Source organism: Staurois parvus, unplaced genomic scaffold (assembly GCF_062004578.1).
Source record: "Staurois parvus isolate SC_StPar_1 unplaced genomic scaffold, SC_StPar_1.0 ptg000018l, whole genome shotgun sequence".
Classification (NCBI taxonomy): domain Eukaryota; kingdom Metazoa; phylum Chordata; class Amphibia; order Anura; family Ranidae; genus Staurois; species Staurois parvus.
The window spans coordinates 20,553,790-20,567,742 of NW_028317814.1; the positions used below are offsets into that span (position 1 = coordinate 20,553,790).

At 39.5% G+C, this 13,953-nt stretch overlaps 1 protein-coding gene across 1 annotated transcript; it reads left to right on the forward strand.

The window, feature by feature from the left end:
* Positions 1 to 11,972: 11,972 nt before the first annotated feature.
* On the forward strand, positions 11,973 to 13,745 carry LOC149473154 (chemerin-like receptor 1). Its single transcript, XM_089684299.1, has one exon. The coding sequence runs from the start codon at positions 11,973 to 11,975 to the stop codon at positions 13,077 to 13,079; it is 1,107 nt and encodes a 368-aa protein (XP_089540425.1). The 3' UTR covers positions 13,080 to 13,745.
* The last annotated feature ends 208 nt before the right edge of the window (positions 13,746 to 13,953 follow it).

A 13,953-nucleotide genomic window follows, 5' to 3' on the forward strand; every position in this document is an offset into this window, starting at 1 on the left:
CAAGCTTATGGTAAAACGCGCCATTTAAATGAGGATTAGAATTTCTTTGCAAACAAAATTGTAGACAAGTTCTCTTTTCTGGAAGCAAACTTTGAACATTTCTCTTTGAATATGTCAAGTGCCTTAAGTATTTGTAAAGACATTTGTTTAATGTTTTGCATAGAGTAGGAAAACTGTTTTCTTTCTCTATAGCCACTTGGGGAGATTTGCCTTTACTTCCTGTCCAAGAAATAGAACCAAACATATAAGGAACTCTCTGTAAAGGGAGGGGAAATCTACTTTAAAGGTGGCCATACACTGATTGAAATTTAGAAGGTTCAGCAGGGACATGCCAAATTCTGATCATTGTGTGGCAGTCCCAACTTGACAGAAGTCGCTTGTTTAACCACTTGCCTGCTGCCCTATAGCAGATGTAATGCTAAACACGTATATATACATGCGCAAAAACACGTATATATACGTGATCTGCATTTCTGGGTAGGGGGCGCACACACCGCCCTACCCGCACTGCCATTGGCGGCTAAGGATGTTAATCACCTGGTTCCGAGTGGAGATTCACTGCCGGCATCCGGCGATCGCCGTGTAGAACTTACAGGGGAGAGACCTGTGTGTAAACAACACAGGTCTCTTTCCTGCCAGCAAGGATATGCTGCTGTGTATTTCTCTGTACAGGTCTCTACATACAGGTCTCTCCCCTGTCAGTTCTACACGGCGATCGCCGGGGAATCTCCAGCCAAGACCCGGTGATTGACATCCATAACCGCCAATGGCGGCACGGGCAGGTGGCGCGCATGCATGCCCCCTACCTGGAAACGCAAATCACGTATATATACGTGATTTTGTGCAGCCCTGCCACCCTGTAGCAGTAGTTGTACTATAGAGCGGTGGGGAAGCGGTTAAAGCCAACAGCCAGGGATGACAAGAGCAGGCCTCAGGCCAGGAGTTGGCACAAGATGGCAACACAAAACAGTGACGTGGCACGCATGCCCTCAGCACTGTGACTGCAGAGTAACAGGCTTCCAATTTGTGGATCACTGTGAGAGCCAATCACAATGACCACTTTGAATGGACTGCGCTGAAACTCTAACACAGTGAATGTACTGTACCAAAATTTCAATAAAAGGATTGCCATAGAAAAGCTGAAAATAAAATGTATGTTATCTTCACACTATAAAATGCCTTGGTGCATTGTTGGGACCAACCACTATCTTCTCAACATAACTTGGCTGATTGGTAAATGCAGTGGGCAAGAAGTCATGATTATGTTCCATTTTTTACATTAAAAAGATTACACATGTTTACTGTCTGTGTTCTAGTTGGAGCGAGTCTGCTTACGTCCTCCTAACAGATAAGAATTACATAGCTTTAACAATTATATTAGGTGATAAGACAGCAGGAAGGAGTGGTGAAATAGGTTAGAGCGTCATTGTTCTTTAAAAACCTACTTGTAGTTATTTACGTTTCTTCAAGCTAGACTGCAATAAAATACAAAAGACATAAATGAATGCAGCTTTGTAATCAATTATATATTATTAAATGTATTTTTAAATGCAAATAATGTAAATAATGAAATGTAACATTCTATCAGCCTCTTCTAAACTTTGTGCAGAACTTCAGAGATGAGGAAGGAGGAGCAACACAAGTAGCCAATCAGTTGTACCACATTGCAAGCAGAAAGGTGATAGGAGAAGAGAGCAGAGTGATAGGAAGATGAGCTCATCTGTATGCTGCTTCTCTTTTCACTGCCCAGTCACCTTGTGGGGACCTGTAAGTGAAAGTGAAACTTCAGGAGATAAATGTCAGGTCTCCTCTGCTAGATGGCACTGTGCCGTTCTGAGTTCAACTCTAAATAAAAATATGTGGTATCGTCACGCATGTCAGGGTAGGAGTATTTATTTTGGGTTGTTTTATGGTGGTGGACCATTGTAATGGAAAGACACAAACATGTGTTTTTAATTTCAATACGTTTTTTGGAGGAAAATTTAATTTTCGGAGATTCAGATGTTTATGAATCTCTTAATGAACATAGTAACAAATGTCAATGAATCTGAAAAAGTTATAACAAAATTAACTAATGTATTTGTTTAATTCATTTGATTCAGATGACATTGCATGATGCGATAGTATTTTGGACCCAATAAATAAATGACATTTTTCATAATATGATAATACAGATTCAGATAACGAATTAATCCGAATTTATATCCATGCATTAATTGGGATGCACATGATGGCAGTCGATATTGTCCAATCAGATAATGCCATTCCTCTTGGTGGGTTGGACTAGCGTCTGAAAATATTGATTCTGTCCGATTCGATAATATACGGAATATATACCAATCTTCTGGAAAAACTGAAAATTTTGCTAAACCAAGACCAACAAATATACAAAACGAATGCTGAAGATACAAAACAAATCCTGAAAACTAATCGGTTCAACATAATGAATATGATGAAACTAAATTCCTCGAAGAATGAATGCATCCGAAATGAAACAAGATGTAAATTTCTGGGGTGCATGTCTAGCAAGAAGTATACAACTGTAAAATCTTAAAAAATTATTATTTTGAACTAATTTAGTCTAGTTTTCCTTTGATAATGAACAAAATTAGAATAAATCTATTAATAATTATCACTAAATGAAGGTCCAATTTGTCCTGAAAAAAATCACCTAGTTACACCAAGTAGTTGCAATGATATGTAGAGTTTTGCTAAACCATGCCAAAGTTGTATACTGGGTCTCAAGAGTTAGTATTCTTCTTGCAGTGTATTATCGCACAATGTGGCATGCCAACATGCATGTGGCATTATGAATGGAGAAACAGAAAAAGGGCGCACCGACCTAGTGCAGTATCGTTTAAAATAGTTTATTAAAGAAACAAAAATAGGTATCATACTCACAATGGACATAATAACACAGGCATGTCAAACTGAACAAGACGTATGATCCAAACAACATCTGAGTCCATACGATGGAACCCTGGATGACCAACTGGCTAACGTGTTTCAAGGACACAACCTCTTCCTCAGAACCAACACTACAGGAGTCTGCACTTCTCTTTATATAAGTTAGGTAACTTATATAAAGAGAAGTACATCGTATGGACTCAGATGTTGTTTGGATCATGCACCTTGTTCAGTTTGACATGCCTCTGTTATTATGTCCATTGTGAGTATGATACCTATTTTTGTTTCTTTAATAAATTATTTTAAACGATAATGCACTAGGTTGGTGCGCCCTTTTTCTGTTTCTCCATTTGTATCCAGTGCATTTGGACCACCCCGGTCTGTTGAGGGCAGCAAGCAGTGCATATTCCAGAACATTCCAGAACATTCCTATTGGGTCTACTGAGTCCTTTCCTAGCGCAGGAGTAAAGTGTTTGTTGTATTGGATGTGGCATTATGGCAGGCCATTGAAATCAATGGGTTCCCAAGGCACCAAAGTGTCAAATGTACCAAAAATTTTTTAAAACAACAAAGCACTATGGCGTCACCTTAGTTATTTGGGGTGCCAGTCAAAACAAATGTATGCATCCTATGAATGTAAACAGACCCTTAAGATTTGTCTTACCTTCAGCATTAAAGGGTTTATAAACAAAAAATGAGTAATAAATGTTTTTTATAAATTTTATTATACGTCATTGTCCTGTCTTACAATATTATTATTTTTTCTGTACCTTCGATTTAATTCACATTACATTTTGTCAGGTAGTTTAAAGGATTATTAAATCAGCAGTAGAGATAATTTAATTGATCAATGTATGACAGTGGCTCCAATATGAAAATAAATGATTAAATATAATTACGCTGACCAGTTAATGATTCCCTGAAATTCGCTCTCTATGCAGATATTCTTAAGCACAATAAAATTGTGTGAAAGTATGGACTACAGAAATCTAAAAATAAATTAACATTTAATTTACAGTTACAGTAACTAACAATCACAAATAGCAGTAGAATTAACAATATGATGTAGACGCAGAATCTTATATTCCATAACAAAATCCCTCAACTGACATGGCCAAAATATAGATATGCAGGGAACTAGGTTGAGTTGACTAATTCAACTTCCACCCATAGATATCATAACCAAACACCACTAAACCAGGCAGACATTTAGATCTGCATTTACTGTATCAGACTGTACCTATTACTCTTCTGCAGTAGGATAAAAGGGCCAAGTCTATCTATAAGCTGTGCCAGTACAGCTAAAATGTATTCTCTTAGCCCTAAGGGTTATGATATCGTGAGCGGAATATTACATTAAGCATGCAAAATCTATCGTGAGCAGAATATTACATTAAACAAGTAAAAATCTATCATCCAGATAACACACAGTTGATTACCCTCAGACATAAAATGATGATGGATCAAGATGAGCTTCCTTCCTCTTTCTGAGCTTTCTCTTTTATTCTCCAAAATCTAGGGATCAGCTCAGAGGGTATATTATGTAATATTTACTCACCTCTGATTGGGAAGTAAAATTACCAATTGACTAATTGTTTGCATGGTCAATAGCTTAACTTGTCCACCAGATGGCACTCTAAGACAAGAAATCCATATATTAGGTTGTTTTGGGAAGAAAATCGGATTTATTTGGTACAGTCTGTATAGGATAAACTCGTTTTATCATTAGATTCATTTAAATGTGTTGATTTACTCAGAATGTATATAACTATATTCATCCGGGTATTTGTGGCATTATTTGTGAGTTTTAAACTTTGTTGTATTATAATTTTAATCATGTTATGTTTGTGATAAAGGTGTGCTTTAACCAGGGATTACTTTTAAGATATTAAAGATTATTTTGTACACATTTTACATCTTACTCTTGAAAACATTGATTATGAAACACCCTTATTTCTTGTGACAGGTTGACAGGATGACAGGTAAAACATAGTCAAAACCAGGTACCCTCTCCCCCCAAAAAATAAGTGCCAAATGTTACAGAAAAAAAGCAGAACTTTCCCTTTTTTCCCCATTGTTCTGGATTTTTTTTGGACATGGGAGCCTAGGCTGTCCCTGGTCTCTCTCTACCCATTGGCAGAGACAGCAGCAGGAGCTATTGGCTCCCACTGATGTCAATTACAGCCAGTGAGCCAATGAGGAGAGAGTGACGGGGGGCGGGTCAGAAACGGCTCTATGTGTTTTATGAGCACGCATGCACCAGTGTCCCCATAGCAAGCAGCTTGCTATTGGGGGCACTGGTCAAGGAGCAGGAGCGCTGGTAGGGGACCCAAAAAGAGGAGGATCGGGGATGCTATGTGCAAAATCATTCCACAGAGCAGGTAAGTACAACATGTCTGGTTTTTTTTTTTTTTTTTTATTGAGCCAAACCTTTAATACCACTTTAAAAGTCATCTTTCATAGTTAAAATCATAGATACCCTGACAGTTTAAATTGGCAGCCAATAAATTTTTTTTATTTCTTTCCCTGTGTTGTTTCTAATTACCTGTTGATCCTACTAGTGTCACTATGTAACATTTGTTTACTATGAAGAAACAACAACATTGCTGAATCTACAGCAGCCTTGTCAGCTCTCTGACCCACATAACCTAATTCCCCTATAGAGGTTATGTCAATCCACTGGCTTCCACATCTCCAGAGTCAATGTCAGGCGGAAGATAGTTTATCCCTAACAATTACAAAGAAAGGGGAAGGGTCAGGGGTTTGTGGTCATGTGACCACTCAGAAAAAATCAAAACTTTTATTTAGGGCCAGGGGTGGACTGACAACTCATGGGGCCCCCGGGCAATAGGGGATCATGGGGCCCCTGTGTCCTTGCCCAAATTCAAAAAAGCCTATGAAAAAGGTACCAGGGGCATCTCATGGGGCCCCCTACTGACCCCGGGCCCTTGGGCAGTGCCCGAGTTTCCAAATGGTCAGTCCACCCCTGTTTAGGGCTCATGTACACGGGAGTTTGGAAAACTCTTCTGAACAATGGAAACTGACTGCTGGAAAACGTAGGATAAAAACCATCAGTTTAGCTGCGTTTAGATACCAAGTTTATGCATGTTTATGTGCGTTTGCGTTTAGAAGCGTTTTTAAAAGATAACCTCAGGAGACCTTCCCAAATGCCCAGAATGCAGTGAAAAACAGGAAAAAATTAACTATTTCAGACATTTTGAGGTAATACAGAGAGCAGAAGCAGAGAGAGCAGTATGTGCTGAGATGACCTGTCTTTTCTAGTTGTTTTCACTATGGATCCCATCATGAGCATAATGCGGCGCGTTCTACCATTTTTTCCTTCACGAGAAACCTGGAACTGACTGCGCTGGTGTACCGGGTCCATTTTAATACATGGAAAACGCTTTGCATGCATTTCTGATGATGAAAAAAGGCTCTGGACAGCATCTGGACATGGAACAGTTAAAAAATGCTTCTAAATGCAAATGCTTGTAAATGCTGTTAACTGCATTTACAAGTGTTTGGCATTTGAAACACTGATAAAATCTACTTCTGAACGCAAGTTTGGTGCATTCAAAAAAACGACTGTAAACTCAACTGCCTGTAAATGACTGTAAACAACTATGTGTACATGGACAAATAGGAAAACATTAGGGAGAGTTCAGGGGCTGCTGAAAAAAATGCTCAACAGTTCCTGAACGTAAGTTTATCAGCTGCAGTGTACATGAACCCTAACAGTAGATGGCAATTCCTTATATAATGTATGCTGGGAGTATCAGAGCAATGAGGAGGCAATGTGGATATGCGCAGCTATTCCATCAACTTTCATTTTACTTGTTATTGTAATATAAAACCTGCTTAGAAATATAATGCATTTATAATTATGTTAGTATACATGGCCCTAGCCAGATAAAATGACTAAGTAAAGTTATTGCATTATTTATTGCCATGAGTTACGGACTGTTTATACATGTATTGGTTGTTTGATTGGTTACATTTTTGTAACTGAATTTTCTTGTAGTTTTCTATGGTGCATAAAATGTTAATTTTTATTGCAAACAACTTCCCCTTCCTTATTTTGCTGATAACTAAACTGTTGAAAAGAACATGTGAACTGTCTAATCTGAGAAAGCATTTGTAATTTTTTCCAGCCCCCAGTGTGATTTATATATCTCTGCCATCTAGAGCGAGATGGAAAAGTGATAACACATCTCTCTGCCAGTTAAAGCGGAGTTCCAGTTGAATAAAAAAAAAAAAAAACTGTAGCTGCTGACATTTAAAATATGGACACTTACCTGTCCCTCAGTCCAGCGGTGTCCTCACCATGGCTGAATTCACCGGCCGTCTTCTCTCCCTGGCGCCGGCATCTTCAGTGTGGGCACCCGACTGTGACAGCTTGCAGCTTTACAGCTGGGTACCCACTGCGCATGCGCAAGTAGCGCTGCACCTTGTGAATGGTCCCGTAGTTTTTTGGGACCTGTCACATGTCCCATAAGACTACGGGGAGGGAGGGTACCTGTCAAATTCGGGTACCCACTCCCCAAAGGTGCCAATCCTTACAGGGATTGGGGGACAACGCCTTAAAGCGGAACTCCCCTTTTGGGTGGAGCTCCTCTTTAAAGAATAAAACGTGTTACCTGTCATCACATGCACAGCAGTGAAGGATTGGCTGCTTGTTCAATTAAAATAAATAGTGTAGCGCTAATAATACTAACAATTACGTGTTAAAATGCACAAACTCTATATACATCCCCTACATATATATATCCAAGGTGATAAATCAATACAGAAATAATAAAATAGTTGTGTCATACGTGAATTCCCTCACGGGGAATATTTAGTGAAAAAAGTGACAAACACACTCCTATTTGCACATTGTGAAACAATATGTATACTGGTGCACAAAATTAGTGAACAAATAATCAATTCAAAAAGTCCAAAATGATATAATAATAGTAATACGATAGTTTGTGGTGATCCTCACACTTCACTCTTCATGCAAGAATATATAATGTGCCGTATACGTGGTACACATGTGCCAATCCTTTACCAGCCAAAATACCCCCTCACCTCCTTCATTAGACCCCACAGGGTCAACACGCTTTGAGGATCAAGTGATCCTATCAGAATGGGTCCCTCTCAGGTTTTCCCCTCACGTCTCCAGCCTCCAACAGACTAACAGCCAGCTCCTCACAGGATCATGATAAGACACAAACAGAGACCCTCCATAGTGCAACCGTTTTTTATTGCATCAAATTTAAAACGACAATAAGTATTACACTCACATTTGCCCACGAGTTTTCCAGCTTTTTACCACATTCTATGGGTGTACTGCATGGGTGTACTCAACAGGGTGATCCAATATGGCCCCCACGCCGGAAATTACGTCACCGGAAGCTCCTCCCCACGGGTACGGGCTTGTGCTGCCCCTCCCTCTTTCAGTGCTGCTGTGCAGGTGGTGACCACAGAAAGCCAAATTAGGCTCTTTACATTACTTGTATGCGAATTGTATGCTCAAAATACATGTAATTATTTTTTTAAAGTACAAAACATTCCATTTTCATAGATTGGCCAAGACCTAAGGCTTTAGAGCCCAACCCCAACCACTTTTATTTTGTATTCTGGTTTGGCTAAGTGGAAAGGGTTAGAGGCTGTGTCAGATTTTACTGCCATCCATTGTCCTTATTGGAGATTTGTTCTCACCTCCTGCCAGAACAGGGACAAAAAAAAAAAATTAACAAAACATAATTTTAACCTATTCGAAGCAAGAGCATTTCAAAATCCAAAACACTTCAAATACAAAACATTATATATTTTCTAAAACATAGACCTTGTAGAATAAAATGGTTGTAGTTGCAATTTTTTATGTACCTTAATCTTTGCACAACCACTACTGTGTATAAAAACTATATTTTCAATAAAAAATATACTACAATGTTTTTAGTGCACATAAATACAACATAATCCTCAAATAGGATAACAAACATTATATTACCAAAAGTATTGGGACACCTGCCTTCACACACGCATGAACATTAATGACATCCCAGTCTTAGTCCGTAGGGTTCACTATTGAGTTGGCCCCGCCCTTTGCAGCTATAACAGCTTCAACTCTTCTGGGAAGGCTGTCCACAAGGTTTAGGAGGGTGTCTATGGGAAGGTTTGACCATTCTTCCAGAAGTGCATTTGTGAGGTCAGGCACTGATGTCGGACGAGAAGACCTGCTTCGCAGTCTCCGCTCTAATTCATCCCAAAGGTGTTCTATTGGGTTGAGATGAGGACTCTGTGCAGGCCAGTCAAGTTCCTCCACCCCAAACTCACTCATCCATGTCTTTATGGACCTTGCTTTGTGCACTGGTGCGCAGTCATGTTGGAACAGGAAGGGGCCATCCCCAAACTGTTCCCACAAAGTTGGGAGCATGAAATTGTCCAAAATGTCTTGGTACACCTTAAGAATTCCCTTCACTGGAACTAAAGGGGCAAGCCCAACCCCTGAAAAGCAACCCCGCACCATAATCCCCCCTCCACCAAACTTTACACTTGACACAATGCAGTCAGGCAAGTACCATTCACCTGGCAACCACCAAACCCGAACACTTCCATTGGATTGCCAGACAAAGAAGTGTGAATCTTCACTCCAGAGAACATGTGTCTACTGCTCTAGAGTCCAGTGGCAGTATGCTTTACACCACTGCATGCAACACTTTGCATTGTACTTGGTGAAGGAAGGCTTGGATGCAGCTGCTCAGCCGTGGAAACCCATTCTATGAAGCTCTCTACACACTGTTGTTGTGCTAATCTGAAGGTCACATGAAGTTTGGAGGTCTTTAGCTATTGACTCTGCAGACAGTTGGTGACTTCTGTGCGCTGTGGGCTTCAGCATGCACTGACGCCGCTCTGTCATTTTACGTGGCCTACCACTTCATGGCTGAGTGGCTGTTGTTCCCAGTTGCTTCCACTTTGTTATAATACTACTAACAGTTGACCGTGGAATATTTAGTAGTAAGGAAATGTCACGGATGGACTTATTGCACAGGTGGCAACCTATCACGGTACCACACTTGAATTTACTGAAATCCTGAAAGCAACCCATTCTTTCACAACAGTCTGGATGTCTGGGTGCTTGATTTTATACACCTGTGGCCAGTATCCAGTGATTTGGAGGGGTGTTCCAATACTTTTAGAGTTAACCATTAAAGATGGCATTAGAGTTATTGCTCTCACTTAGGCTTATGCAGTGATGCCTATTAAGTGTGATACAATCATTTTCTTACATGTGCATACCAATGTGCATATTTGCATTTATATGTGCATTTATGTGGGGGCAGGGGGGGTCTTTAAAATTTTTTTTTTTTCATCTTAGAATAAACTTTAATTTTTAAAAATGTTTTTCTCCCTCACCAGAAAATGTTCTACCGGTATTGGATGGAGGTATCCAGTTACCCAAAGGACATTGTGAGCACTGATCTAACCTGAGATTTTCTCTTTTGTGACTGTGCACTTTTGGCATTGCATGTAGTTCCTCTTCTTGGAGGTACATAACAACCAATCCCCTCTAGTTTGTGAAAGACTGCTAAGCTTGGGCGAAGTAGTTTCTCTCCTGAGAGATTCATACTGTCAGCCTCTTCAGTGTTATCGCGGGAGAACAATTTTTTCACAAGAGAATTTTGTTCTGAGTTTGGCAGAAGACATCTGTTCTTGAAGTACAGCTATAGTAAGTGTGTCCTCCTGTTTGTACAGAGTGATGGAGTATACCATACAATTCCATACCCCAAGCCAAGTTACCCCAAAAAGAAAAAAAAAGAAAATACCCCTAGATTTTTTATTGAGCCCATTGGAGTCACTTTTGCTGTGTGCTTGGCTGCCTCTGCACTAATCTGGAATGAACCTTGGGACCAAAACAGCGGGTCCTTTAGGGGGTGAGCGTTATACAAGTACACAGGGACATTGTAAGTGTAGGCCTGGTTGTGGGACCCTAGCGACTGTTTGCTGCCTTTACCATTTGAGTATCAGCTTCAGTGTTGCTGAACTGGGACTTTCTTTTTACTTGGAGTCCTAAGGTTGCTTCTGTCCTGTTGTTTGCCAAGAGGAGTGTTACCCTGAAGAGAGTAGAGCAGGCCAAGAGTGTCCTCCACTTACTTTTGCACTAAAATTCTGAGTATCCCAAAGCTTATCCTGCAACGCATCCCAGTTCAAAAAGCATTACATTACCAAAAGACATTCTTTGCCTGGTCATTGAGTGATGAGGCTGTCCAAATTGCTGTGTGCCTGGCTAGTTGTACACCCACTTGAGAAGAGCAACCTGGAGCAAACCAGGGGTCTGCGCTACCTTAGTCATGTTAACTCATGTCAATGTATTTGACAGAAAATAGACAGCGATAGACAATAGATGACATCCTAGTCCTTTACTTTTTTCCAAAAGGGTAACAGAAATATAGTAGGTTCAGACAAGCATGGAAATTGTGGGGATTGTTGGAAGCAGTAGTAGGAAGACCTAGGAGAGGTCAAGGGAGGGTAGAAAAATTAGTAGAGGAAGATCAGGGGTTGGGGTAGGACGAAGAAATGCGCTAAGATTGGTCCCCTTTAATTCTGTTATGTTATGGTGTTCTCCAGAGATAAGTGATCTTACCAGCTAATAATATTTCTGTTTTTCCAGTCCTGACAGTACTGACAGACAGCACAGCCAGATTGGTGACCTAGTTTTTCTCTGATGTCAGTAGAATAGAACATCTAGGTCATCTCCCTGCCCATAGCCTGTGACTGGACAATAAGGGAGCATGAGCAAACTGATGAGCTCATACTCCTGCTCTCTTTTCCTATCAGCTTGTTCTCTGAAATGTTGCACAACTGATTGGCTCTCAATACTGCCCCTTTCTCCCAATCTATTGTGCAAGGGATATCAAGAGGATGATGCCAAGCCAGATTCAGATCCTTACACCAAATATATTTAAAAATACATTGAATTAATTCAGTTCTAATATCAATAGTTATGAGATTTTGTATAAATTATGGTGACATCCTTTTCCATTTTATTAATTTTCAGCTTCAACCTTTCGAGAGGGAAAATGTCTTTGTACATCCCCTGTTATTCCACTGGAGAAATTATGGAACTTATTGAATATGAAGCAAAGTATTCTGATCCTCTTAAGTATGTAAACTTTGTGCTAGCTATGGTGACCTGTGTCACAGGACTGATTGGCAATGCCATTGTCATCTTTTTCAACATATTTTTGATGAAGAAACATAAATCTAAAATTTGGTTCTTGAACCTGGCCATCACTGATTTTGTCTCCCTCCTCTTATTGCCTCTCCATGCTTCTGCTGTATTACAGGGTCACTGGCCCTATGGAAAGCACATCTGTAAAATGTTTCTCTTTGTCATTTGTGTTAACATGTATGCTAGCATTTTCATTCTCATAGCCTTAAATCTCAGTCGGGTTCTGTCTGTGGCAAAGCCAATGTTTCATCGGAAATTTATCTCGCAGCATGTTTCACGATGGACTTGCATAACGATATGGATGATAACCATGTTTGCCAGTCTTCCAGTGTTGGTTTTTAGTGGGGAGTTTAAAATTGGAGAGGATAGTTATTGCAGTTTGAATTGTGCTAAACAACATGACGAGACATTTTACCCCACAAGTAATTTAACTGAACGTCTAACCTTAGAAAAGAAGGTTAAACTAGATGTGTACAACAAGTTCCACTATTTTTTCACGGAATGTTCACCTGAAGAATGTTGTGGTAATGAGAACACTCTAACTGCTTGGAATGACATAGTATTTTCAGTACAGCATTTTACTATTTCTCTTATGGTGATTGGCTATTTCATTCCATTCTGTATTATAATATTTTCCAATATAACTATAGCCATACAGGTTCGAAAATCCCAGACTGTCAACACCCATAGGCTCTACCAAATAGTCATCACCATCATTATAGGGTACTTTTTCACATGGACACCACTCATTCTAGGTCAAATCATTCTTCTGAGTGCTGTTAGAAGTATGAATTTAATAGTCTTGTTTAAAGTCATGACCTTCATGCCACTCCTCTGCACTATTGCCTATACCAATTGCTCTTTGAACCCCATAATGTACGTGCTGGTTGGCCGACAGACAAGGGCCAGCCTTGCCGATTTCTTAAGTAGCATTAGCATAAGAAACACAAACTAACTAAAAAGAACATTCTATCTGGCATAATCATCCATTGTTTGGATAAGACTGCTTGTACTATAAGCAACAGCTAGATGGACAGATCTCATTGCTAGAGACTCTGAGAAATATTTGAAATTTCTGGTTGGTTCATCCCATTTACATTTGTGTAAAGCTAAATTCCAGGCATAAAAATTTTTATCTATATTTATCAATAAACATACAGGAAATACATCCAATTTATGTGTACCAATGCCCTTACAAACCTAGATATTACCTTGGAAAAGTAGCAGTCTTTGCTGTTCTGTGCATAGCCTGTTCAAAGAGCAGAACGTTTGGTGTGATCAAGCAGGTCCACCCACTATAGGCTGCCTGCAGAAAACTACAAGGTGCAGATACCAGTCAGGCGAAGTCAAAATACAAGATGGCCACCCTGCACAAGAAAATAAAAAGAACAGTGACCAGTTCTTATTACAGGAAACTCCAGGATGCAATGCGAAGAAGTTTTTTCATACTCAATAATGGAAAAAATACACAAAAGACACCATTAACCCAGATTGCAGCTTTCAGAGTAAATATCTCTTTGAACTATAAAAGATGGAAAAAAGGTTTTAGCTTAAATTTTCTTTAACTCAACTGAATGTAAACTTGATCTAAATAAAACTGTTCTTTTTTTTACTGTCTTGAGTCTTGCTGTTAAATCTCATTATTGTCTCAAATACTGATTATCAACATTAAAGAGTCCCAGATTATCAACATTAAAGAGTCCCAGATTATTCATTTCAACAAATATCTTCCCATATGATTAAATGTGTATTTAACATATTGTATGCATATTATTTACCTGTAAAAGTCTTCCTTGTGTATACATACAAAACCCCTGAGACCCCTGCTG